We start from the raw sequence: 27,446 nt of genomic DNA, 5'->3' as shown, positions 1-27,446 counted from the left end.
TATTTCCCTTTGTAAGTTAATTCAAAAAAACATTTATTACTTTATGCCCAGCACCATGTTAGCTGTAAAAGGTGTGGAGGTAGAATACTTAATCTTTGCCTATAAAGAGACAGAGATCTTTGAACATACGTGATTTAGAAGGACAAGTAACTGAAAAATAGCCTGGGTAAAATATAGGGTGAAATACTACCCAGGGTATAGCTATATTTCCAGGTAAGAGTACAAGTGTACGTTTGTGTGTGCGTGTGTATTTATGTTTCACTTTTTGTAGAATTGAAATTGAATTTTCATAGGACCAGTTTCCTAAACCTTCTTGAACTAATTAGAACTACCCTGGGATAACATAGCCTGTTTAGGACTCACTGGTGTGAAGTATTCTCCTTTCAGACTTTTTCTCAGGCCTTGATTAGATCAGTTACAGCTTTCAGTGAAAAGGTAGGAAGATATTGATACCTTTACCAAACAAAAATGAAAATATTCCAGATTGCATAGTAGAAAAAAGCAATGGTACAGTTCAGTTCAGTTCAGTTCAGTCGCTCAGTCGTGTCTGACGCTTTGCGACCCCATGAACCGCAGCATGCCAGGACTTCCTGTCCATCACCAACTCCTAGAGTCCACCCAAACCCATGTCCATCAAGTCGATGATGCCATCCAACCATCTCATCCTCTGTCGTCCCCTTCTCCTGCCCTCAATCTTTCCCAGCATCAGGGTCTTTTCTAATGAGTTAGCTCTTCCCATCAGGTGGCCAAAGTATTGGAGTTTCAGCTTCAACATCAGTCCTTCCAATGAATACCCAGGACTGATCTCCCCTAGGATGGACTGGTTGGATCTCCTTGCAGTCCAAGGGACTCTCAAGAGTCTTCTCCAACACCACAGTTCAAAAGCATCAATTCTTCGGCGCTCAGCTTTCTTTATAGTCCAACTCTCACATCTATACATGACCACTGTAAAAACCACAGCCTTGACTAGACGGACCTTTGTTGGCAAAGTAATGTCTCTGCTTTTTAATATGCTATCTAGGTTGGTCATAATTTTCCTTCCAAGGAGTAAGCATCTTTTAATTTCATGGCTGCAATCACCATCTACAGTGATTTTGGAGCCCAGAAAAATAAAGTCAGCCACTGTTTCCACTGTTTCCCCATCTATCTGCCATGAAGTGATGGGACCAGATGCTATGATCTTAGTTTTCTGAATGTTGAGCTTTAAGCCAACATTTTCACTCTCCTCTTTCACTTTCATCAAGAAGCTCTTTAGTTCTTCCTCAGTTTCTGCCATAAGGGTGGTGTCATCTGCATATCTGAGGTTATTGATATTTCTCCCGGCAATCTTGATTCCAGCTTGTGCTTCCTCCAGCCCAGCGTTTCTCATGATATACTCTGCATATAAGTTAAATAAGCAGGGTGACAGTATACAACCTTGACATACCCTTTTTCCTATTTGGAACCAGTCTGTTGTTCCATGTCCCGTTCTAACTGTTGCTTCCTGACCTGCATACAGGTTTCTTAAGAGGCAGGTCAAATGGTCTGGTATGCACAGTTTATTGTGATCCATACAGTCAAAGGCTTTGGCATTGTCAATAAAGCAGAAGTAGATGTTTTTCTGGAACTCTCTTGCTTTTTCAGTGATCCATTGGATGTTAGCAATTTGATCTCTGGTTCCTCTGCCTTTTCTAAAACCAGCTTGAACATGGAAGTAATGGTACAGTAGTGGAATCTATAAATAAGAAGCAAAGTCTATATAAAAAGATCCCCCCACCAAAAAAAGATTCCAAAGAGTTTCATGAATTTCTACCTCTCTTTTAGTGTTATCTCATTTTGATTTCCACTGTCCCAACAAACTTGCTTGCTTTTCTCTTTCTTCCTCCTCTCCTTGTCTTAGGGATTTTTTTTCCTTATCAATCTTTGGAGATAGTAGGATTACAGAGGAGAAAATATTGATGCCCTAAAAATATCAAATCTAAGCTCCTGAAGAAGTAAATGACAGTTTATAAGTTGTTTGTATACTGTTTTGTAATGAGCAACTATATTTAATCCTTCAAGCATCTATATGAGACAGGAGGAATATTAATCTCATTTGACAGATGAAGACAGTGAAGATCAAAGAGTTTATTTATGTAGTCACCCAGCAGAATAACCGATAGTAGGAAATCATGTCCACTCTAACCTTTGTTAAGTAAAACATCTTAAATGATAGCTCTTATTCAATAAATATTTATTGAGCCATAGACTAATAATAGAATAAAAAGTTTAGAAACAAGCATATACATATATAGTCAACTGAGTTATGATACAGGTAACATTGAAGTGCAGTGGGAAAAGGTGGGTTTTGTAATCAATTAAAAATGAATTTAGGGACTTCCCTGGTAGTCCAATGGTTAAAAATCTGCTTGCCAATGCAGGGGACACAGGTTTGATCCCTGGTCTATCAAGATACCACATGCCACGGGGCAACTAAGCTGTGGGCCGCAACTCATGAGCCCACACTCTGGAGCCAGCAAGTCACAACTATTGAGCCTGTGTTGTGCCTAGAGGCCGTGCTCGCAACAAGAGAAGCCACTGCAATGAGAAGCCCACACACCACAACTAGAGAGTAGCCCCTGCTCATTGTAACTAGCAAAAGCCCGCATGTAGCAACAAAGACCCAGCACAGCCAAAACTAAATAAATAAATTTAAATCTCTACCTTACACCATACAGAAAAAATTAATTTGTGATGGGTAAGAGATTTAAAAATGTAAAAGGTAAAGTAATAAAAGCTTTTGGAAAAAAGTAGAAGATTATCTTCATGACTCTATTTTAAATAAACATTTCTTAAATATGAAAGATTTTTAAAACAGTACAAAGTAAAGATCAAACTATAAAGGAAAAATTGACAAACTGGCTTTCATGAAAATGAGTTTGTCAAAAAAAAAAAAAAATGAGTTTGTCAAGAGAAGAAGGTAAAAAAGCAGGCTACCAAATGGGAAATTATATTTGTAATACATATATGCAATAGGTACTCTACCTAGAATGCTTTAAAGAAGTTCGACAAACAGTGTCAATCAGCCCAATGGAAAAATACGCAAAAAGCTTGAAGAGGCACCTCGTAAAAGAGCTATACAAATTACTTATAAGAAAAAAATGTGTTCAACATTATCAGCCATCGGGAAAATGCATAATAAAACCTCTGTACATGCACCGAATGGCAGATTTAAAAGGCTGACAGTATCAAGTGTGGGCACGGCTGTAGATGTGTAAGCTGGTACCAACACTCTGAAACACTGTTTTGTGGAACCTCCTAAAGTGTGTCTTATGTATATGACCCAGTGTACCAAATGATATGTAAGAAAGTATGTACATGTTCATAGCAGCACTCTTCAGTATAGCCCAAGTGTCCGGCAAGAGTAGGATGGATATGTGAATTATAATATACTCATATTCAGCAGTGACTTCCTAACCTAGCTATGAGGAAACAGATTGTTTTCCCTAGATGTCAAAATGGAACTCTTTTATAATACAGTATTACACACAATGTCAAACTGCTTGAAAAGTTTCTAAATGTTCAAGTGTACCTTCTGTCCTCATGGCATTGCAGATCAGTGGCAAAAAGTGCAGACCAGCACTTCCAATAACACTAATCTCAAGTGATGAAAATGAACAAACTACAACTGCACAGAGCAAAGTGGCTGAATCCCACAACCAGATGCAGAAGGGTCTCTATTTTATGATTCCCTTCACATAAAATTCATGACAACAAAAATCACTCACCTATGATGTTATTTTTTAGAATTACAATTGAGGAGCTGGAGATCTATCATTTGAAGAGGTCATGAGGGCAGTTCTGAGGTTCTCAGTCCTGGCATTGCTTTGTTTTCATGCTGGTTATATGGACGTGCTCATTTTGTGAAAGTTTATCTAGCTGTACACTTAGGATTTGAGCACTTTTCTATATTTTATTTACATTAAAAAATATTGAACATTTATTAAATATATGCCCTCTAAATTTGTGAAGGTAATAGATGGAGAAAACAATGCCTACGTAAGTATATAAACAAATGTGGAATTACAGATTATGATTCCCTGAAAGAAATCATAACAAAATACAGTGAAAGAGAATAATAAAAGAAGGAATCTACTTAGATAAGGTGGTCCAAGAAGGGGTTTCTCTGAGACCTGGAGGATGAAAAGGAATCAGCGATAACCATGGCAAAAACTCCAGGGACTTCAATAGTTATTTTGAGTACAGAAATAGAATTTAGTGTAATTACAGTAAAAGAGGATATGCAGACATAAGGTGCAACCTGGGAATTGGTGTCACAAAGACTGGGACAGGAGGAGAAGGGATGGAAAGAAGTAGGATTTTCACTGGCAGTTGCAGAAGTGAAAAGACTAATGGAAAGATTAGCATGCAGTTTTGCAAGAGGCTTGTTGACATCAGCAGGAGAAAAGAATGATGTGATATTTAAAATAAAGAAAAATTTAGTGTTAAAGGAAGTGTATTCCTAGTTAATTATCCAAACCAGAGAAAATATGATCTTTTTAAGAGTTAACTGCCGTGGTTAGTTGCTCAGTCGTGTCCGACTCTTTGCAACCCCATGGACTAGCCTGCCAGGCTCCTGTCTCCATGGGGATTCTTCAGGCAAGAATACTGGAGTGGATTGCCATGCCCTCCTCCAAGGTATCTTCCCAACTTAGGGATCAAACTCAGGTCTCCCGCATTGCAAGTGGATTCTTTCTCATCTGAGACACCAGGGAAGCCCAAGAGTTAAGTAATAGATGAATTTCACTTGCATTTCAGTGTGCTTCATGTAATGTGATGTATGTAAAAGTAATTTGCATATTAGAGGATTTTGATTCAGGCATTTGAAGATGGATGGCAAGTAGAACAGCATTCATTCCAAACTCTTAGCATCTCTAGCATTCCACTGGTCCCCCCTCCCCAACACACAATAATTTCCTTATCACTCATTTGAGCTCTATCAGTCTTCCCTTTTGATTTCTTCCTACTTCATCCTTTCCCCTCACCCTCAAATGTTTCATTGAATGTACTAAGCATTTTCATGTATATCAGCTTCTTTAATCCTTTTGTAACCCCAGCAGTCTCATGTTTGTGGAGCTGCATAGAGGAAACTTTGACTCAGAGAAGCTATGTGATTTGCCTAAAGTCACAACCTATACTCTTGACTCTAAGTGCAGTGCTTTTTCTACCATGCCATTGAGACCTTCATCTTTTCCAAATCAACACGTGATAGTGTTATTTCAAAATAATGAAATATTTCAGTATTGAAATATGAAATATATGAAATATAGAGATATTCAAAATATTACATTATGAGTAATGAAACTGTGCTGTTATTTGTTAGATTTTATAAAAGACATCTTTCTAGAAGGGCTAAGTTATATATAGGAATATAAGATGTTGTTGTTCAGTCATTAAGTCATGTCCAACTCTTCACAACCCCATGGATTGCAGCACGCCAGGCTTCCCTGTCCCTCACCATCTCCCGGAGTTTGCCCAAGTTCATGTCCATTGAATCATTGATGCCATCCCAACCATCTCATCCTCTGTCACCCTCTTCTCCTTCTGCCTTCAATCATTCCCAGCAACAGGGTCTTTTCCATTAAGTTGGCTCTTCACATCAGGTGACCAAAGTATTGGAGCTTCAACTTCAGCATCAGTCCTATATATGTATAATGTGTGACCATATTTCACTTTACATAGACTTGAAATCAATTTTATATATATGTGTATATATATATATATATATATATATATAAACAAAACTTTAAAGTTTTTAATAGTTTTTGAAGTAATTGGAAACTTCCTAAAATGTAACATATCCAGGATCTGATTATAATAGATAATTATCACTAATTTCATATGTCTTCTTAATTACTAAAGATCTGAAATAAAAAAGATACAACCTTGATGCAGATGGTTAAAAAAATTGTAGTGGCCCAAGATCTCATTAAAAATAAAGAGGTAAACCAAATGATTATTCAGAGCTTAGCTTATCCTATTATTTGCTTTCCCTCTGACTCTGAAAGTGAAAGTTGCTCAGTCGTGTCCAACTGTTTGCCACCCCATGGACTGTACAGTCCATGGAATTCTCTAGGCCAGAATACTGGAGTGGGTAGCCTTTCCCTTCTTCAGGGGATCTTCCCAACCCAGGGATTGAACCCAGGTCTCCTGCATTGCAGGCAGATTCTTCACCAGCTGAACCACAAGGAAAGCCCAAGAATACTGGTGTGGGTAGCCTATTCACTCTCTAGCGGATCTTCCTCACCCTGGAATCAAACTGGTGTCTCCCACATTGAAAGCAGATTCTTTACCAACTGAGCTATCTGACTCTACCTGTCTTTAATACTGCTACCAGTGAGTAAACATTAGGAAAATAGGAGATTAAACTCAGATTGCTTGTTTTTATCACTTGCTTGTCACTTTGGAGAGCCCAGGAGCAAGATTGGGAGGAACTAGGAGATTAAGAAGATTCATTAAAATGAAGTAGGTAGATGAGTAGGTTTTAATCCATTGTCTTTGAAACTTAAGAGATACGATATTTTTACTGAGAACACACAACCTGCTTCTGAAATATCTGATAGTATTATATCTGTTTGAATTTTTATACTGACTTGTAAACTGGAACAGTATACTATCCAACAAAAGAATCTAGACTTTCTGGAAATGGAAAAGATCCCTAGTTGCATTGAATCTTGTGATCAGGTAAAACGGAGTAGTTGATATATGGATCTGATCATTATTCTCTTTTTCTGACATGTCATAAGGGAGAGGCCAGATCAACAATTTCTGGTTTCAGCCATTTCTGGCAGTAGCTGTAGCTGTTCATATGAGATGACTGTTCACTTAGTGTTACCTTGGAAATTGCTCTGGTGTCTATTATGTATGGCATGAGAACAGGTGTTTTGGGGGTCTGATATGCCATAGGATGGCTCCCAGGAGTGTAGTAATGTACCAGACTCTTTGTGAAAGCGTTCTTTGAATCTCCAATCTTGCTTCTCTTCTGTTTGCCACAGAGTGAGTCTCATCAGTTCCGCGTCATGGCAGCTGTCCTTCGCCATTGTTTACTAATCGTAGGTCCAACTGAAGACAAAACAGAAGAGCTACACAGGTAAGTAACCTCTGTTGGTATCTCAGTGAAAGACATAATCAGTTCTTATTGTTTTTATGCATCTGATTTTAATTGTTATAAACACAAGAAAGTGGAAATGTTATAGTAAATCAGGTAGCCAGTAGGTCGAAAATCATTACTATGCCCTGATGAGAAATTTTCATTCTGTTTCCTTTGACTTTGTTATATTGAGCCCCTCAACAAGAGAAGAGAATTTGGCATTTGTTGCATTCAACAATAAAACCCAGAACAACAATAATAATAGCACACAGTTGTTGAATACTGTGCGTAGCATTATGCTGAGTGCTTTATAAAGACTAACCTCTTTTAATCATCACACCAATCTTATGAGGTAGGTACTATTTTTCCCTTTCAATACGTGATGAAACTGAGTCATAGAAAAATCAAGCAGCTTCTCTGAGATTGTGTATAAGTGAAAGAGCTTGGGGCTGAACCCTGATTTTAATTACTACACTTAAACTAATACTCTATTTTCATTGTAAGAGGGTTTATCAAAAAGTATATCTTAAGCAATGTTAATTAAATTTTAAAAGCTTATTATAAGAATTGGGTCACAGTCTCAAGTATCAATATATAAAAAAATAGTTCAAGTTTTGTGACTTGCCTACTAGAATTATTATGGACTGCTGTTAAAAGTTATCATTCTCTGAGAACAACTGAAGAAGTATTAATGCATTTTTCTAGTTCTCTTACTTTCTATTTTATGTCAGATTAGTAGTAACAACACTTCTGACTTTAACATGAGATTGTCTATGGTGTTTTATTCTGTAAGAACACAAATGGCATTTTAAACAATTCAAATAAATTCAAATTTGTAAACTTTGGCATTAAATCTCCTTTAAAAACAATTTAAAATTGGGTTCTTCTAATAATAGAAATTACCTTTAGAAATTATCCAAAACATACATTATGTTTACAGTATATACAGTACATACAGTATATCCAAAATATATAGTATATCCAAAATATAGCTTAAGTAAAACTGTATAGAAATACAACCAGACTGTAAAATAAAACATACCCTTGTTATTTTTCAGTCATATCCATATTATTTTAGTTATGATTGGCAGTTTATCATTTGATATTGTACTCAGTTTGTTGGTGGGTTACCTTATGTACTCTGCCCTGTAAGCCTTCAAAAAATTGTTTTCTTCACAATTAAAAAGTATACTTTTTTCTGCAGCTACAGATCAAAAGTTCCTTTAAATATCTGGAACTGTGTCTTAAAAAATAATCAGGTTAACTGCAGTAACTCAAATCCTCTAAAAAAGATGTTATTAAGCATTTTTGTCTCACTAATTTTTTCATAACAAGAAACACTGGAAACCTAGATATTAAAGCTAAAAGAAACTGGGTTTATAAGCCCAGGTATAAATTTATTTATTTTGGAAATCTGATATCACAAGTTAAATGACATTCATACAAGGATATGAGAAGAAAGTGTTTTGATGGCAATTGTTACACTAGTCACAAAAACATTGCTAAGGATTTCTCTGAAGAGTGAATTTAATATTTTAAAACAGTACCCAGTGTTCATCAAAAGAGAGCAAAACTGTATAGAGGTTTTAACAAGAAAAGATTTTTTTTTTTAAGTAATCTGATATCTTTATTTTACTTTCTGATGATATTTGCTTTAAATACTTATTTTTCTTAAATTTAAAAACCACTTTTCTTTAAATTTATTTTTATCTTATAAGTTGCTCTGATAAATTATGTGTTAGCTCTACTGTAAATAAGAAGGAATGTCCCTAGAGCCACAGACAGATTTATATGTATTTCTAAAAGGCTTTCCTTGGAGATTGAGGTTGCTGCTGACATGACAGTTTATCTGGACTGGCCTTGCATGTCCCTTTAATCAGAATTAAAGTGATTAGTATCATTTGAGCAGTAATGACTCTAAGCTAATCTATTTAAATGCAGAAAAACTGTACCAGCCTCAAAGGGTTATTTTAAGAACCTTATTAGAATTGTAATATCTACTGAATTCTGCCCAGTTCTAGTGGCTCTGAAAACTGTGTGTGTATAGTTAAAAGCATCATTTTTAAGATAAATCAGAATGTTTCATATTTCAACATCTCATTCCATTTTTACCTTTATTTTGTAAATTTGTTTTTGCTTTTTTTTTAAGAAGAAAAATGTAATGAAATAAGTAAACCTAGATAGTGTGGTGGATGGTTATGCATTGTCAGCAAACTCAAACGATTGTAATAGTGATCAAATGAGAAATTAGTAAAGCCATCCCTCCCTGGTATGGAGTAAGTTCTCAGTAAATGGGGGAGAAGCTGCTCCTGCCAGCACCGCAACCCTACTGCCACTGCTGCTTCTGTTACTGTTATTATAATGAGCATATTGGCTTTGAGATCCAATATTTCATTCTAAATCTCTTCTTTAAAGTTTCTTCAATTTTGATATTTTGTTTAGAAAGCTGTTTCTTTGTATATATTGTGATTGTGTAGTGAAATCTCTTTTCTGTTAATCTAAGATTTTATCAAGCCAGATGCTTGGCAGGCACATCAGGAGCCTGCTAAGGTGCTCTAGGAGACAAGTGAGTAAAAATATGGCTTAGCAGCAGCTTTTTCTGATACGTTGTCTCTGTAAGACAGTGCCTTCTTTTTTCCACTAGAGAAATCAGGAGGACATGGACATAGAGATAAAATGAATTAGCTGACAAAGACAACTGACCTTGACATCAACTTTATTACCACTAATCTGAATTTTATATAGTTTCTAAAATCTATATGTTCTATTTCATTTCCTTTTGTCTATATTTATGGTAAAAAGTAAATTGTTGGTATGATCCACCTTTGTGGCTCCATTAAAGCACATCCTAATTCTGTCCATCTCTGCTATCTGCTTGAGAGTATTTTCAGCCCTCTTGTCCATAATCAGTAAGCTTATGCTAAACACTTAGCCAAAAAAAAAAGAGTTGCTTGTGGATGTGGTTGTGGTTTTGTTTTATTTTGGAGAGAAGGGGGAAGATGGGGATGGCCCGCATGCTAGAGAAGAAAGGAGAGGGAAGGACCAGATCTGATTTAATTTCCTTCAACTTCTCAGCCTAATTCTTTCACTCAACACATTGGCATCTACAAAGATTTCTTTTTTTTTTTTTTTGTATCCAAAAGTGCCAGTGTGTATTTGAAAAGTACTTGCTTCCTTGCTTTTTTTGTTGTTCTTTGTTTAGACCAATTCATTTTAGCTCACATATTTAAGGGGACAGTTTAGCACCTAATGACACCTCATTACAGTGCTAAGCATAATGCCTTTTTTTCCCTAGCTTTACCGAGTCATAATTGACATATAACATTATGTGCATTTAAGGGGTACAGTGTGCTGATTTGATACACATATTACAAATGCAAAATGTTAAAAAATAAGCATAATGTCTCACACATGGCAGACTTGATAAATGTTTGAAAACTGGAACATTTCATTTTGGTTTATATTTATAAACTGAGTACTTACTATGTGTTAGACACTATGTTGAGCTCTAGAGGCAACAAAGATAAAGAGAGTATGACTTTTGTTCTCCAAGGCTCACCAACTAAGTTGATGAGTTGTAGTTTTGAATAGGGTAATCTGGGCAGACCTCACTTAGATGGTATCATTTCAGCGAAGACTTAAAGGAAGTGAGGGAATGAGTGAGCCCTTTGACTGTGTGGGGAAAGGGCGGTCCAGGAAATAGCGCAGAAGCAAAGGGCCCAGGGCAGGAGCAGTGGCAGGTGTGAAGAACTGCCAAGAAGTTTGTGTGGCTAAACCACCATATACATGTCCCTTTACCCTCTTGAATTTTACTCTCACACCTTTTATCACCTTCTACGCAATCAGCTTTATTGTTTTGACTGATCTCTACATGCTAGAAAATGAGCTCCAGAAGGGGAGGGATTTACCTCTGTTTTCTTCATAATACCAGTCTAAAAATGCCTGGCATAAGTAATTAATAATTACTGAATTGAGTTAGATTAAGGTAAACTTAGGTATTTACCTCTGAAAGTCTTTTGGAGATCTTGAGATTCATATAAATAGATTTTCCAGCCATGATAAAAGGTATGTGAGCTCCCAATATAAAGAAGATACATTTGACCAGAAAAGTTTGCTAACAGCTGTAGGTCTGCTTATACTGTTATCATGCTCCTCAGTGTCATCTGGTATTAAATTATGTTTAGCCCAGCGATTGATACAGGACTGGATTTCAGATTGCCTTCCTTCTCCCACAACTAAAAAGACTTTAATCAGAGCATTAAGGAGCTCTTAATAGGCCCTGCTTTTGAATCTGCATATCAGGAGGGGGCTGGGAGCTTGAGTGGGAGGATGTCATGTCCCAGTGATTAATGATCTCTAGGAGGCTGAAAAGGGGAGAGTAATATACACAGTATTTCTACCCCCTGGAGTAGGAATGCAAACACCATTGTGCAGATCTGTGCATAGTCACTGACTTCCTGGTAGCTGGAGAATTTCATACTCTCTTCTACCACAAATAAAACTGTCAGAGAAGTGACAGAACTCAAAAAGCTGGCTTTCCTTACTTAAAAAGAATAGCTCGAACACAGTGAGCCAGAAAATTAATTTTGTAGTTGTTTGGTAACCCAGTTGTTCAATAAGAAACAAGAAAATTGAATCTTTTCTTGAAAAGCCTAAAACCTCCAAATATTTGTTGACTCAAACTCCACATTTGATTTTTTAAATTTACCAAATTCCTAGAAACTGCTAATTTTAGATGAATTTAAAGGGAAGCAGTCCTTTATAATGTAATGCATCACCTTAAACTTCAGTGTGGTCTCAGTGTTAGATGCCAGCCTATTGCCCTCTGTGTTGAAAATACACCAGTAACATTTCAAAATGGATTTTATGGTTTTAGAAATTAATTAAGAAGAGTTCTATTTTTTTTCTTTTACCTCCAGTATATCTATGATATCTAATAATAGTTCTCAAATGTTTAAGTTAGGAGCAATATTTTTATCTATAGATAATTATCTACAGATAATTGCAAAAATTTTTAAAGGAAGGCTTGAGGGAAAACTATTGTATTTCAGCCAATTGTGATCATTTACAAGTAACCAAAAAGAGACTCTGTTGAATAGTAGTAGCAGTGATAGAGGAGCAGCAGCTGTAGTAGGCTCTTTGTGGGCAGAGCCAAATAACTTGTATTTTATCAGGAACCATTCATTCATAGGACTTGTTAAATTATTTTTCTTCTTGGTTCTGATTTTTTTGATGCCCTTTAACTACTTACTGTTCTCCATTGTCTACTTTTTAAACCTGGAGTTCTTACAAAATTTTTTTCCCATAATATAAAAAGAAAGAAAAGAAATACCCATTCTTAGGGAAATGCAGCCACACTTCAGGGCAGAGGAGAGACAATATTTTGTATTTTATTTCTGTTTTGTTTTTGTTTATTTTTTATTTTTGAGGGTGTCACTATAATCTAAATTAAAAGAAACTACTGTGGTCTAAATTAAGACCGCATCAGTTAGATTAAGCCCTGAATTTGGTTTCCAAGTGGTTAGACTTTTAAATTGCATTTGCAAGAGTTTATTTTTAGTCAGGATGTGGTTATTTTTAGATCTGCTTCTCTGTCACTAGGAAATGTAATGCCTGTCTCTCCATTGTTGTTTATCAGGAAGTTCTGAGGCACAGGCTTTTAAGATCCAGTTAGCGCAGAACACCACCTCTCCTTTTAAATGAAAAAATATGAAATAATACCTGAAGGAAAATATATTAAATAAGAGCATGTCTGATTTTTAAGTTGTTAATGTCATTTTAATCTCTTACACACCAAGAAGCAGAACAAAATTTTTAGGTAATACCAAAAAATACAAGGTTTGGGTTCCCCCTACTGGTGTACATACTAGGCTCGTGATTCCATTAATACATAGCAAGAAAGGCCTAGGGGAATGAAGATTTGAAATAGCTATATTGGCCTCTTTTAAAGAAATCTGGGGATGAGAGAGAGAGAAAAAGCACCATTTACCATTTTCGGCAAATGTCTTACGAAAAAGGGGCTGATCTAAAAATTGTATTTCTACATCTAGGAAGGACAAAACTTAATCCTGCAATATTTGGTTCTTAATGCTGTTGCCGCCGTGATAAGCTGCTTATATACAGTGCTTCTCAAATGCTTTATGTTGTAATCTAAGGAATAATAAAACACCAGTGGATCCACAAAAGGATTTAAAACCCCAAGGAAAAACTGCAAGACTAGTATTGTATCATAATAAAATTAAAGAGCTACTGTTAAAGCTCACTAATTCCTATTTTAGCATTTCAGAAAGTGACATGACATCATGTGATTGTGTATGTCCATTTAACATCTGTTCTTTCTAATTTGCCATGTGTGTATTTGAAACAATTCTCTTTATTTTCTGTCTCTTAGTCAGTAAATGCCAAATAATATTAAAGGCTTATTTTGAAAAAGAAGAATTTTAATTGACTCCTAAAAGTCTTACTATGTTTGCATTTTAAAGGACTATTCAATCAAATTAAAATATTGTCTTTTTAAATTGCTTTTCAGCAATGCAGTCAACCTTTTAAGCAATGTTCCGGTCTCTTGTTTGGATGTTCTCATTTGTCCATTAACCCATGAAGAAACAGCCCAAGAAGCAACGACTGTAGATGAACTGCCCAGTGATAAAACAGCTGAGAAAGAAACGGTTTTGAAAAGCAATACCATGGTATACAATGGTATGAATATGGAAGCCATTCATGTCTTACTCAATTTTATGGAGAAGAGAATAGACAAGGTAATACTGATAAAATGGAGAAGATGCTTCTAAAGAATGTAATTGTACACATATACAAACATCACAGGATGTGATTTTTGAATCTAAATTTTTTATAGCTGATATCCTGAATAATTATTTATACTCTGGAAAGGTTTTTATTTACCATAAATGACAAATTGCTGAAACCAAGTGAATTTATTTGTTTAAAGCTGAAAATTGTGTTGATGTGACACCAAAATTGTGACTAGTGCCTGAAAACAAAGGAAAAAGTAATTTTCTAGTGTAGGTATTTTATAAGTTCTAGAAGTAAAAATTATCCCCCTCCCCTCAAAAAAATTGATTATAAATACTTTCCATAACACCCAAAAGACATCTTTAAAGGAAAATTGCCACTGTAAGCTGCTTATTTTCTCCTTTCTGATCACTGTCTTTGTCAAGTAACTATATTAAAAGGCAGAAAGTTAGTTTGGGTCGGTCATGAAAACCTTTGCTGCCTTTCAGCCCATTGTCTGAGCCAGTGAGAATCCTATAAAATGCAGGAAAAATCAAGAAGGATACAAAATAAGCATTAGTAAGCATGACGAAAACTCATGAAATAGAAATTTTTTAAGAAAATAATTTGTAAAATAGTTTTTACAGCTTTGGTAACATAAAATATCTCCCCCTCAAAAAGAGGAGTATTAATATACTCAGTTATATGAAGGAAAGTAATACTGTTATAAACTAATCTAATGCAGCATGTATGGTTTTCTTTGTAGGGAAGCAGCTATAGAGAGGGTCTCACTCCAGTTCTCAGCTTGTTAACAGAATGTTCCCGAGCCCATCGAAACATCAGAAAATTTCTCAAAGATCAGGTAACTGTTTAATGCATATTTCATCTCAAAGTTAGTCTTCTTATATGTATTTTTTTTAACATAAAATCAATGAATTGAATTCTTTCATAATGATTTCCTTTCAGAATGTCAGAAAACTCAAAAAAGTTAAGTGTTAATCTTTGAAATCTTCCTAATCCAGAAATAAGTGACCCTGTATATTTTTTAAGTCATTCATTCATTTACTCAACAAATGTTTATTGAGATTTGTGTGCTGTGTTCTAAGCCTTGAAATACAAATTAAGTCTTTGCCTTGTGGAGTTTCCCTTACAGTAGGGGGATTAAAAAGTAAACAAGTAAGTATCTTGATACAATGGCAAGTAGTGGTAAGTGTTCTGAAGAAAGATACAGAGGAAGGGAAAACTTAAGGGAATAAGGAAGAGCCTCTCTTGAGAAAATTTGAGCAGAAACTTGGATAACTATGAAAAGGATCTTTGAAAATATCTAGAAGAGGATATTCTCTGAGAATAGTTCTGGGAATATTCTGGAAGAGGAATGTACCAGAGAGAATGAGTTCAGAGTCTCTGGATGAGAGGATATTTTGGTATGCTTAAGAGAAAGCAGAAAAGCTAGACAATGTTGTGCCAGAGGGAGCGTGCTGGGTAAAGTACAAGAGGTAAGCAAGAATCAAACAACGTAAGGTTGTGCAGGACTTTCCGTTTTCTTCTAAGTGACGTGGGACAGCATTGGATGGATTTGAGAAGGGAAGTGGTGTGACTTCATTTATATTTAAAGATATTCTGGCTACTAGATAGGCCAGAGGAGTGTGAGTAGATGTGAGGAGACCATCCCAAAAGAGAACTGATGCTGAAGGTTATGATGGTAGTAGTTAGAGTTCATGGTAAGAAATCATCTGTAGTCCTACCTCTGCATCTACTGTCTATCTGTACCACCATATCCTATGTCTCCCCTCTGTCACAGGGAATGAACTGTCCCTGCTTCCTTCTGTGGCCAGCCTCTGTGCTCATATCCTGGAACCCTTTCTCTCTCACCTCAAGAACTTTGCTCCTACATTTATTCTTTCTTCTCATCTTTTTTTTTTTTTTTAATGTATTGGATCATTTTTGTCTGTTCCCAAACACATCTCCCATCTTATAGGCAGAATAACCTTCCCTTAATCCCACTTCTCAAGCTGCCTCCCCATTTCTCTGCCCTTCTTCATGCAGTGTTCCTCAGGAGAGTTTTCTGTGCTCACCTTCTCTCTCCTTTTTGCTCATTTTGATTCTCTTGTGAACCCCCTGAAATTAGGTTTTCATGCTTTCCAGTCCACTACAGAGGTGTTTATCAAAAGTCATCAACCCAATATTGCCATATCTAATAGTTCTCAAATCTTTTTTTTAATTCCCCAATACCATTTTGATATAATTAAGTATTCTCTCCTTTTTGAAGTAATTTCTTCACTTGGTTTCTTGGACACAACAGGGAACCTCTTCTTTGCAGTGTTCTGAGTTCCCCAAGACAGTGTTATCTTTGCCTCTATGTCTGTTCTCTTGTTGACCTCATTTAACAATCTTGGTTTTGAAAATCTTCTATTCGCCACTGGCTCCCAAATTTCTATCTCTAGCCGTGATTGTCCCCTAAACTCTCCAGACTTATATAATGTATGCCTACCTATCTCCTCCCCTTAGATGGGTAGTAGGTATCTTAAGTTTAACATATCCGAAACTAATCTCTTGACTTGTGGTCCTCCATCTGTATATCTTTTCCTTCTTTCCTCATTCAATACATGGCACCACCATTCACCCCATTGTTTATTGTCATGTAGAATTTCTCTTAATAAATGAACTAGGTTCATTTTTCTCTGTATGTTTATGGTCAAGATTTAATAAGCACTTTGGTCTGTGTAGAGCATATTAATAGATATTGCTGATAAGGAGAGATTAGAAAGTAGGGACTCATATCTTTGAAGAATTTATAGTCCATTAGAGGACTGCTGCTGCTGCTGCTAAGTCGCTTCAGTCCTGTCCAACTCTGTGCGACCCCTTAGACGGCAGCCCACCAGGCTCTGCCGTCCCTGGGATTCTCCAGGCAAGAATACTGGAGTGGGCTGCCATTTCCTTCTCCAATGCATGAAAGTGAAAAGTGAAAGTGAAGTCGCTCAGTTGTGTCCAACTCTTCACAACCCCACGGACTACAGCCCACCAGGCTCCTCTGCCCATGGGATTTTCCAGGCAAGAGTACTGGAGTGGGTTGCCATTGCCTTCTCCGATTAGAGGACTAGGTATCATCAAACATGAATAATCATTTAAGCAAAATAAATTAGATAATTGAATTAAGGTCATTCCCAAGTTTGATTATTTTAAGACATGTATTCTGACTAGAAAGACTTAGTGAAGAATAATACATGAAAATATTTTGTGTCCTGTATTTTAGCTTTTCACATAGGAGATCCACTTTCCACTAAACTGTTTAGATTTTGCTATCTCTAAGCAGGATACCCCAAATATATCCTGTTTGTTAAACAAATTCTTTATATGAAGGCCTTGGTCTATACATTATGTAGGCACAAAAGACTGTGAGACCCACTGTTTGTCCTCAGAGAAATACTGCAGTACAAAGGAGACATAACAAGTAAAAAGTTAACTAGAGAAGGATAAATGGCACAATACAAAAATCAACTTTCCTTCTGAGGAAGATGTACTCTAGACTATGATGATCAAGAAGGGCAGAACCTCAAGTAACAGATGATTAGTTCTGGTAACAGTGTAAATGGAACCATGGCTAATTAGTTATTGTTCCCAGTGGTTAATACCTGCTTAAATCTACCTTGTGCATACCCAAAGTAAATTGGTCTTAAATATTCAGTATTTGGGCAGGTAGAAAGAGACCAGATGGTAGAAATTACTGATTCGGGTTGGATTAGTCTGGAGAGGCATATAGAAGAGATGAAGATTCCATGGGTTTGAAAAAGAACTGGACAAGATTTCTCAAAAGAAAAAATTTAATGAAAAGTAGTATTTGGGGGAAAATAGAAATTTTGGAGAAAAAGGATCCATTGGAGAAGGAAATGGCAGCCCACTCCAATATTCTTGCCTGGGGAGTCCCATGGACAGTGGAGTGGGACATGCTACGGTCCATGCAGTCACAAGAGTCAGACATGACTTAGCGACTAAACCACCACCACCACCAGAAATGACCCGGACTTATGCAGTCTGTGTGGGCATGATATATAACAATAAAAACTACAAAATTTCTTGTTTTAAGGAACTGAAAACATAGCTAATAAAATTTTTGTGTGATAACCTTTATTAATAGATACTATGCTCTGAAACTGTAGGTACATACTACATGAAATCACTTGTTTCATGTCTCATTTCTCTAGAAATGGGAGATAAACTCAGTAGGGTTAGCTGAATCAAATAATAAGAATTTACTGTATAATTATTTTATGCTTACAGGGCACAAATAGCAATTTGCTCTGTCCTGCCAGAGATATTGAAATATGGATTCTATAAACACTTGGGTAGATTATTCAGTTTTCTGAGATTTAGTTTCTGATTTTTTTTTTTTAAACCTCCTGATACATGGTAGGCACTTAGTATAGAAAGAGATAAAGAAGGAAGGAAGGAAATCAGCTGAATGGATTAAATAAAAATAATATGCACATGAAGAGTCTGGCATAGTAAATTATAACTTGACTTGTGTCTATCTTCATTTCCTAGCATAGTGCCTCACCTATAGAAGGTACTTTTAAAAAGTTACTTGAATTAATTCATTCTTCCTTCAGACAGAAAATATTTATCGAAACCTGTAATATGCCAGGCACTGAGAGTGGTAAACAAAACAGAAAGAAATCCCTGCCCCAGACTCTTGTGGAAGAAGGTAGACAGTTAAGAAAGAAATGTATACTATGTCAGGTGGTGATAAGTGCTGTGAGGAAGACTAGACCAGGAGCAGGGGATGAGAAAAGATAATGCTGAAGGTGAATTCCTTAGGGTGATCAAGGATTGTCTTTCTGTAAATGATATTTGAACAGAGACCTGAAGAAAGTACGGGAATGAGCCAAGCCAGTTTCTAGAAAAAGGGTTTCTGGGCAGAGAGAGCAGCAAATACAAAGACCATGAGGCAAGAAAATGCTCAGTGAGTTTAAGGAGTTCCATCTGTGAAAGTGTAGCAATGTGAGCAAGAAATTGTCAGAAAAGTAGCAGGAAGACACATTATGTGAAACCCAAGGAATCTGCAAGGATCTCGACTTTTACTATGCATAAGATGAGAGGCCCTGGGAACTGGAGGACTTTGAGAAGAGGAATGACATGACCTGACTTTAAAGGATCATCCTAACTGCTCTGTAGAGAATAGATCATAGAAGGACCAGAATGGAAGCAGGGATGACTTAGGAGACTGTGGGAACAGTTCAGGTGAAAAATACTGGTACCTTGAATTTAGTAATACTAAAGGAGGTAGTGAGAAGTGGTCGGGTTGTGGATATAATGCAGGTGTGGAGCCAAAATAATTTGCTGATGGACTGGATGTGGGATGTGAAAGAGAGGAATTAAGGCTGTTTGCAGTAAACAGTTGGAAGAGTGTGTTGAGTCACTTCGGTCATATCCAAGTCTTTGCGACCCTGTGGACTGCAGCCTGCCAGGCTTCTCTGTCCATGGGATTCTCCGGGCAAGAATACTGGAGTGGGTTGCTATGCACTTCTCCAGGGAATCGTCTCAACAGGGATCGAACCTGATTCTCTTATGTCTCCTGCATTGGCAGGCAGTTCTTTAACAATAGCGCCACCTGGGAAGCCCAGGTTGGAAGAATAGACTTGCCATTTCATGAGATGGAAAACTGTGAAGAAACAACTTTGTTGGGAGCTTCAATATCTGTTCAGGACATGCTAAATTTGAGAAGCTTTTTAAAGTCTGGGGGTCATGGAAGAAATCAAGATAGAGATATACTTTAGGGAGTTAGCAGTACATATAAATCCATAAAACTGGATGAGATCACCAACAGAGAGTGAAAATAGTAAAGAAATGTTGCCCAAGAACTCAACCCTTGAGTATTCCAACAGTTAAAAAACAAGAGGAAAGGGATTTCCATGGCAGTCCAGTGGCTAAGACTCCATGCTACCAATACAGGGAGCCCAGGTTTGATCCCTGATCAGGGAACTAGATCCCACATGCTCCCACTAAGTATCCAGCATGCCACAACTAAAGATTCCATGTGCCACAACTAAGACCCAGCACAGCCAAAAATATTTTTTTAAAGAACAAGAGAATAAAAGAGAATTGGCTCAGAGGCTAAGATGAAGCAAGCAGTAAAATAATAGGAGAACCAATAGAGGAAGGGTCTAGGTGAGTGAGTGAGTTATCAAACAGACAAACCGAGCAAGTTTTGTAACTCCTCTGGGGACCAGTCTGTATAATAGGAATGACAGTGTTGATACCACCTCCCTTGTGTGGTGACTGTGAGGGTTGACTACAAAGAATGTATGTATATCATCTATTACAGCAACTAGCACATAGGAAGTACTCAATAATTAATAAACATTTTATTATAAAGAAAACAACTAGAAAACATATGTACAGGGTTTTTTTTGTTTTGTTTTGTTACTAATGAAAATGTTGCAGGAATTAAAAGAAGGAAAAAATCAATGAGTCAGGGTATTAAAGAAGTCTCTGAGGGAGAAAGGGAAATTTGACCCAGACTTTAAAATGGATTTTGGTAGAGGCAGCTGGGGCATCCCAAGGTGCTGAGATGAGCAAACACCCAGGAATGGATTTGAATATGTCATGGTGGTCAGGGAAGAGCTGTTTCTCTTCAGATGAAGTTTCATTGCAGACATGAAATGAAATCATATGAAGTTTGGTTTTGTTGTTTCAGTTCAGTTCAGTTCAGTCGCTCAGTTGTGTCTGACTCTTTGTGACCCCATGAACTGCAGCACGCCAGGCCTCCCTGTCCATCACCAACCCCTGGAGTTTACTCACACTCATGTCCATTGAGTCAGTGTTGTTGTTTAGTTTTATTTTATTTGGAAAATTATTTTTTTACTGTTTGTTCTACTCCTACAAAACTAAGCTTGGTAGACATTATAAGAAAAGACTAGTTGGATGGTACCATTCTTACTTAATCTAGCACTTAAATGATTGATGATGGTTTTGCATTTGTGCCATTAGGTTTTACCACCATTGAGGGATGTGACAAATCGACCTGAAGTTGGCTCAACTGTGAGAAATAAGCTGGTGCGCCTCATGACACATGTTGACCTGGGAGTCAAGCAAATTGCTGCTGAATTCCTTTTTGTCCTTTGCAAAGAGAGAGGTAAGTTAAACTCTTTGCCCTCTACTTTTTCACCTTTCTGAGGGTATTTGCGAAATGTTTCTGTTTTTAGTGGCCATCTTGTTCTGCTGTTTTCAGAACTTATTGTCTATCTGTTCCATTAGAGGGTTTGAGGAGATAGTAAAAATTAATAATTTAAAAGCTTTTCTATACACTTCTGAATTTACTGAGGCATGCAGACAGATACACTACTAAACACACTCACATTTAAACTTTGCCTCCTGTATTCTTAACCCAGACTTCTTAATCCTTATGAGTCAGGACCTGGAGTCATTATGAAAAATCTACTTACGTAATTAAGGTGCTACTATTTTGATAACCAGGCAAAGGACTAGGTTAGTTCCTCTTTTTAATTTCTCTTGGAATTAAAGCTACAGGAGTTTTGATCTCTTCATTTCTTCTTTAATCAATAAAAAGTTATTGAATGTGAGCTATAAATGCTTAAGATACATCCCTTACCCTTGAGTTAATGGTAAGACAAAAGTAGAAAGAAATTAAAAACTATACTCTAATAAATGCTATTCTATAAGTTCATATAAAGTGGCTGTCTTCTGAAATATATCTAACAATTTAAATTACTGGGTTATTTTGCTCTGCAAAAGTTCTCCAAACAAGAACTTTAACCAAGTTATTCAGGTATTTTTACCTATTTCTTTCTTCATCTCCTAGTTTATAAAAGTACTAGTAAAAGTCCCAACTAAGCAGATTTTATATTCCACTTTTTAAAGTACCCCAGTTTTGTGAGATAGATAACTTAGAGGTGAGAAACTTCACTCACTTCTCTAAAAACCTTCCGTCAGTTGAATTCTTTTCTCCCCCACCAGTTTTACTGGGTATATTTGACATATAAAATTGTATATATTTAAAGTATACAACATGATAATTTGATATACATATACACTGTGAAATGATTACCACTGTCATGTTAATTAACGCATTCACCACCTCACATAGTTACGTGTGTGTGTGTGTGTGGTGAGAATGCTCAAGATTTCCTGTCTTAGCAACTTTAAAGTGTACAACAGGGTATTATTAACTATAGTCATCAGGCTGTACATTAGATCCCCAGAAATTATTAATCTTATAACTGAACTTATTCGTCTTATAAATTGTACCCTTTGACTAGATCTCGTTGGTTCCCTACCCTCTACCCTCTGGTAATCACTACTCTCTGTTTCTATGAGTTTGAATTTTTTTTTCAGGTTCTACTTATAAGTGAGTTCTACAGTATTTATCTTTCTCTGTCTGGCTTATTCACTTAGCATAAATATTCTCTAAGTTCATCCATATGTTGCAAATAGCAAGATTTCATCTTTGTCATGGCTGAATAACATTCCATTTTATATACAGTTCACCATTGACCATGAGTTTGAACTGCTTGGGTTCACTTAGATGTGGATGTTTTTTAAATAAATACACACTATAGTACTACATGACCCATGATAGGTTAGGTCCACAGTTGGTTGGGTCTGTGGATGTGGAACCACAGGCACAGAAAGCAGACTATAAAATTATATCCAGATTTTCAGCTGCATTAAGAGTGGACATCCCTAATCCTGGGATTCTTTAAGGGCCAACTCCGTGTGTCTTACCTGTTCTTCTGTTGGTGAATACTTAGCTTGTTTCCATTTCTTGGCTATTATGAAAAATGCTGCTGTGAACATGGGAGCTGAGCTCTCTCTCAGTTATTACTTCATTTCCTTTGAATATATTTCCAGAAGTGGGGTGCTGGATTATATTGTGGTTCTATGTTTAATTTTTTAGTAACCTCCACTACTGTTTTCTCTAGTTGTTCTTCAGTCACTAAGTCATGTCCAACTCTCTGTGACCCCACAGACTGCAGCACGCCAGGCTTCCCTGTCCTTCATAATCTCCCGGAGTTTGCTCAGATTCAAATTCATTGAGTCAGTGATGCTGTCTAACCATCTCATCCTCTGCCGCCCTCTTCTTTTGCCTTCAGTCTTTCCCAGCATCAGGGTCTTTTCCAGTGAGTCAGCTGTTCACATCAGGTGGCCAAAGTATTGGAGCTTCAGCTTCACCATCAGTCATTCCAGTGAATACTCAGGATTGATTTCCTTTAAGATTGACTGGTTTGATCTCCTTGCACTTCAAAGGACTCTCAAGAGTCTTCTCCAGCACCACAATTCAAAAACATCAATTCTTTGGCTCTTGGCCTTCTTTGTGGTCCAACTCTCACATCTGTACATGACTCTTGGAATAGTAACTAGTAGCTACACCAATTTCCATTCCCACCAACAGTGTAAAAGGGTTTTGTCTTTGCCGCATCCCCGCCATATCCCTGTATCTCTTGTTTTTGATAAAAGCCATTCTAATAGATGTGAGATGATCTCTCATTGTGTTTTGATTTGGATTTTCCCTGATGATTAGTGACATTTAACACCTTTTCATGTACCTGTTGGGCATTGGTATGCCTTTGGAAAAGTGTCTATTCAGGTTCTTTGCCTAGTTTTTAATTGAATTGTTTGGGAACTTTTGTTATTGAGTTGGATTCATTGAATTCTTAACCTTCATTTCTGACTAATTGATACAACCACTTAAGTTACTGCTAAGATAGTATATTAATAAGATCAATATCACTATAGTGATAATAAACACAACTATTGCAGTATCATGTGTCAAACATTCTAAGCCATAATCTCATTTCATTCTCATAAGGACTATAATGTAAATATTATTATTATTCAATATCATAAATGAGGCAAGGGTTTTATCCAAGGTCATGCAGTTGCTTAAAGCTAAGCCTGAATTTGAGTCCTATCTTTCCATTCTGCCATATTTCCTTTCATAATACAGTTGACCCATAATGCAATACAAATGAACAACATGGGTTTGAACTGCTGTCCGTGGTCCACTTATATGCAGATAAATATATACTACAGTACTGTGCGATCCACAGTCAGTTTAACTCACAGATGTGGAACTGCAAGTATGGAAGGCCATACTTATGGGAGGATTTGCAACTGATTGGAGGGCCATCATCCCTAATACCTGTGTTGTTCAAGAGTCACCAGTAATTATCCTCAACTGTTCTCATAGACTAGCTCATTTAACATCTGCTCTTTTAAGCAGTTCAATTATTTCTATGAAAAAAGATCCCATATCGTAAAATTAAGTGATTGGAATAGTGCCTTGCATTTAGTAGTCTGTAAGTACTTCCTGAATTGAATCAATTTATCTGAGATCAGAAATTAGCTGTTTTTCAAGTATAATTTTGTGTGTGTGTGTATACACACACATAAATCTAAACCACACATGTGTATGTATTCATTAAAAAATGTTTATCAAAATATACATCAAAATCTTATCCATTGGTACCTCTAAGTAGTAGAATGCCTGGAGATTTTTTTTTAGTTCTCTGTATTTTATAGTTTTCTACAATGAGCATGCTTTTCTTGTGTACTTGTAAAGTTTTTAAGAGGGGAAAAATGAAGTTTATTTCATCTGTAATTATAATCTAAATATATATAACATATCTAATTACATATCTAAATACATATATTACCTAAATACATAAATTACATTTCTAAATATACATCTAAATAATTTTATAAATCTAACTGTAGTTCAGTTCAGTCGCTCAGTCATGTCCGACTCTTTGTAACCCCATGGACTGCAGCACGCCAGGCCTTCCCTGTCCATCACCAACTCCCAGAGCTTACTCAAACTCATGTCCATGGAGTCGGTGATGCCATCCAACCATCCTGTCCTCTCTCATCCCCTTCTCCTCCTGCCTTCAATCTTTCCCAGCATCAGGGTCTTTTCCAATGAGTCAGTTCTTCACATCAGGTGGCCAAAGTATTGGAGTTTCAGCTTCAGCATCAGTCCTTCCAGTGGACATTCAGGACTGATTGCCTTTAGGATGGACTGATTGGATCTCATTGCTGTCCAAGAGACTCTCAAGAGTCTTCTCCAACATCACAAAACCATCAATTCTTCGGCACTCAACTTTTTTTGTAGTCCAACTCTCATATCCATATATGACCACTGAAAAAACCATAGCTTTGACTAGATGGACCTTTGTTGACAAAGTAATGTCTCTGCTTTTTAATATGCTGTCTAGGTTGGTCATAACTTTTCTTCCAAGGAGCAAGTGTCTTTTATATATAAATGTATATATATAAATATAATCAATCACCTCATGTATGTGTTACTGTCATAACACATATTGTATATACATTTAAAATGAATTTGTTAATTGTTTTTTATTTGAAATGGTTAACTTTGTTCCCCCAGGACCCAGTATTCGAGGTTTCATAGTCCTAACTTTGAGCCCCAAACACATGTTAGCAAAACTTCATCTTTTTCATTTGATCTTTAATAATTATTTATATTCATCTGCTTTTCCTTCCAGTTAGACTTTAATAGTAAAAGTATTCTTCTGGAATACAAATTTGCTTATTCAAATTTTGAATACTTTTGAGGTAGACCCTGGGAATACAAAGGTATACATGATAAACAAGGTCTCTGCCCTCAGTATTATTTACTTTCTTTATCAAGGATTACAAATTCAGATGCCTACAAAATTAATAAAGTAAGTCAAATGGATGAAACATAAGATGATCAATGAAACCTGGCACTTAGCTAATTGTTGGGGAGACAATGGGTTGGGAGTGGAGGAGCAAGGGGAATGTGGGGGACTGGAAAGAGGACCTTGCTGCTCTTTAGCTCCAGCTGCTTGTTACCATGAAGGGACATGTGGCCAATATTACCAAATCATCCGGATTTTTCAAGAGGAGCCAGGACTCTGGATTTTTACATAAAATTCCTCAGTTTTTAAATGCTGTCAACTAATTCTAATTTAAAATTCTAAGTCTAATTTAAAACCACCAAAAAGTTTGTAGTCCATATTCAACTTATAAGTCATCATAAGATTTTGGAGCTTGGGTTGGGTTTGGAGACAGATTATTTCACAATAAAATAAATTTAAAATAATTTATCAGAGTGATTGAACTTGCCTCTTAAAGAGGAATGTCTTTAAGCTGAGTTTGAAAGTTAAGTTACCATGATCCAGGCACAAAGGTCAGACCACTAAGTAGAAACAGCACAAGCAGTCAAATTGGGCTAGGAACACAGAGATGAGATTAAGAATGAAAACTGAAACAGAGCGAGATACAAATTCAAAACTTTATGGAAGATTTGGTACAGAAACAGCTATCCAAGTGCCCTCTGTGCCAGGCTAAACATATCTCACAATTAATAGCTGCCTCCTTGTTTTGTTGAGCCCTGACAAAACTAAATTTTTATTACCTGTTCTGCCAGTTATGTACTTTATACAGGGGCCCTAAAACAAGCCTCACATAGTTTAATAAAAGAAAATAATTTGTAAAACAACAAGCCTTTGTGGGGTATTTCCCCCCCCTCCCCAAACCCCTCATTTTAACACATTTATTAATTCTCAGCGTGTGTTAGGCACTGTGGTAGGGCAGAGGCTGAATTGCAGAAATAAATAAGGCTTAAACTCTCTCAGAGCATAGCCCCACACCTTTATACACTTACTTTTGTCTCATTTATTTCAATCACAGGAGTGTCCAGCTTGAAACCAAGCAGTTTCCCTCTCCTGATGATCTTTTCTCTTGTCTTCTCAAAAGCCTTGCTCCATCAAGTGTTAATAACCCTTTGTTCCTTTATTAACTCTTCCTGATTTGTTCTTTTCAGTATCCTCATTACCCACTCAGACTTCAACTTGCAGTAAGTAAGGCATTTCCACCATTCCCTACTTCCCAGAATCCAATGAAAATGCTTTCAGTAAGGAAGGTAAGGTCACTTTTCAGTAAGGTCACAAAGTAACTAATTTTCAAAGAAAGAAAGTGTTAGAAAGTGTTAGTTGCTCAGTCCTGTCCAACTCTTTGAGACGCCCCTGGACTGTAGCTCTCCAGGCTCCTCTGTCCATGGGATTCTCCAGGCAAGAATACTAGAGTGGGTTACCATTTCCTTCTCCAGGGGATCTTCCCAACCCAGGGATCAAACCCTGGTCCCCTGCATTGCAGGCAGATTCTTTACCGTCTGAGCCACAAGGGAAGCCACAACTAATTTTCAAAAGGAATGGATAGTTTTTAGTCTTTACCTTAATAGCATCTTTCTTGTGTCACAGTTGATACTGTTGACTACTGTTTGTCTCTACTACAACACACTCCTAGATTTCCTTTGACCCACCTCTGTTCATTCCTTTCAGTCTGATTTGTTCACGCCTATCTTTGTCCACATCTAATTGCTATCTTTCTCTAAAGTTCTCATCTGGCCCCATCCTCACTTTACCTTGCTTCCTGAGCAGTATTATCCCCTCCCTTGGCTTCTGCTTCAGCCTATTTGAGCGGGATTTCCAAATCTGCATCCCTCTTAATAAACTATTAAAATAATACTCTCTCTCTGTATCTGGTCAGGTTTTCTTCATTCTGTCTTACACACGGCTGAGAGACTGACTGTTCTAGAGTACAC

The 27,446-nt window shown here is 36.8% G+C and overlaps 1 protein-coding gene across 5 annotated transcripts in view; it reads left to right on the top strand.

Moving 5' to 3' along the window:
* RIC8B (RIC8 guanine nucleotide exchange factor B) overlaps positions 1-27,446 on the top strand; it is a 100,735-nt gene that overhangs the window by 41,456 nt on the left and 31,833 nt on the right. For all 5 annotated transcript variants that reach the window (XR_006336598.1, XR_006336597.1, XR_006336599.1 and 2 more), the window contains exons 4-7: positions 7,014-7,108; positions 13,638-13,866; positions 14,607-14,702; positions 20,828-20,972. Coding sequence is in view for 2 of the 5 variants with exons in the window: in XM_043880911.1 (XP_043736846.1) it covers positions 7,014-7,108; positions 13,638-13,866; positions 14,607-14,702; positions 20,828-20,972 (565 nt within the window). In the remaining 3 variants the exon portion in view is untranslated. The remainder of the gene's footprint in view (positions 1-7,013; positions 7,109-13,637; positions 13,867-14,606; positions 14,703-20,827; positions 20,973-27,446) is intronic.

This window comes from Cervus elaphus, chromosome 22, assembly GCF_910594005.1.
Source record: "Cervus elaphus chromosome 22, mCerEla1.1, whole genome shotgun sequence".
Lineage (NCBI taxonomy): Eukaryota > Metazoa > Chordata > Mammalia > Artiodactyla > Cervidae > Cervus > Cervus elaphus.
Note: the sequence above shows the minus strand (reverse complement) of the source record. Positions and strands in the feature narration are given on the sequence as shown.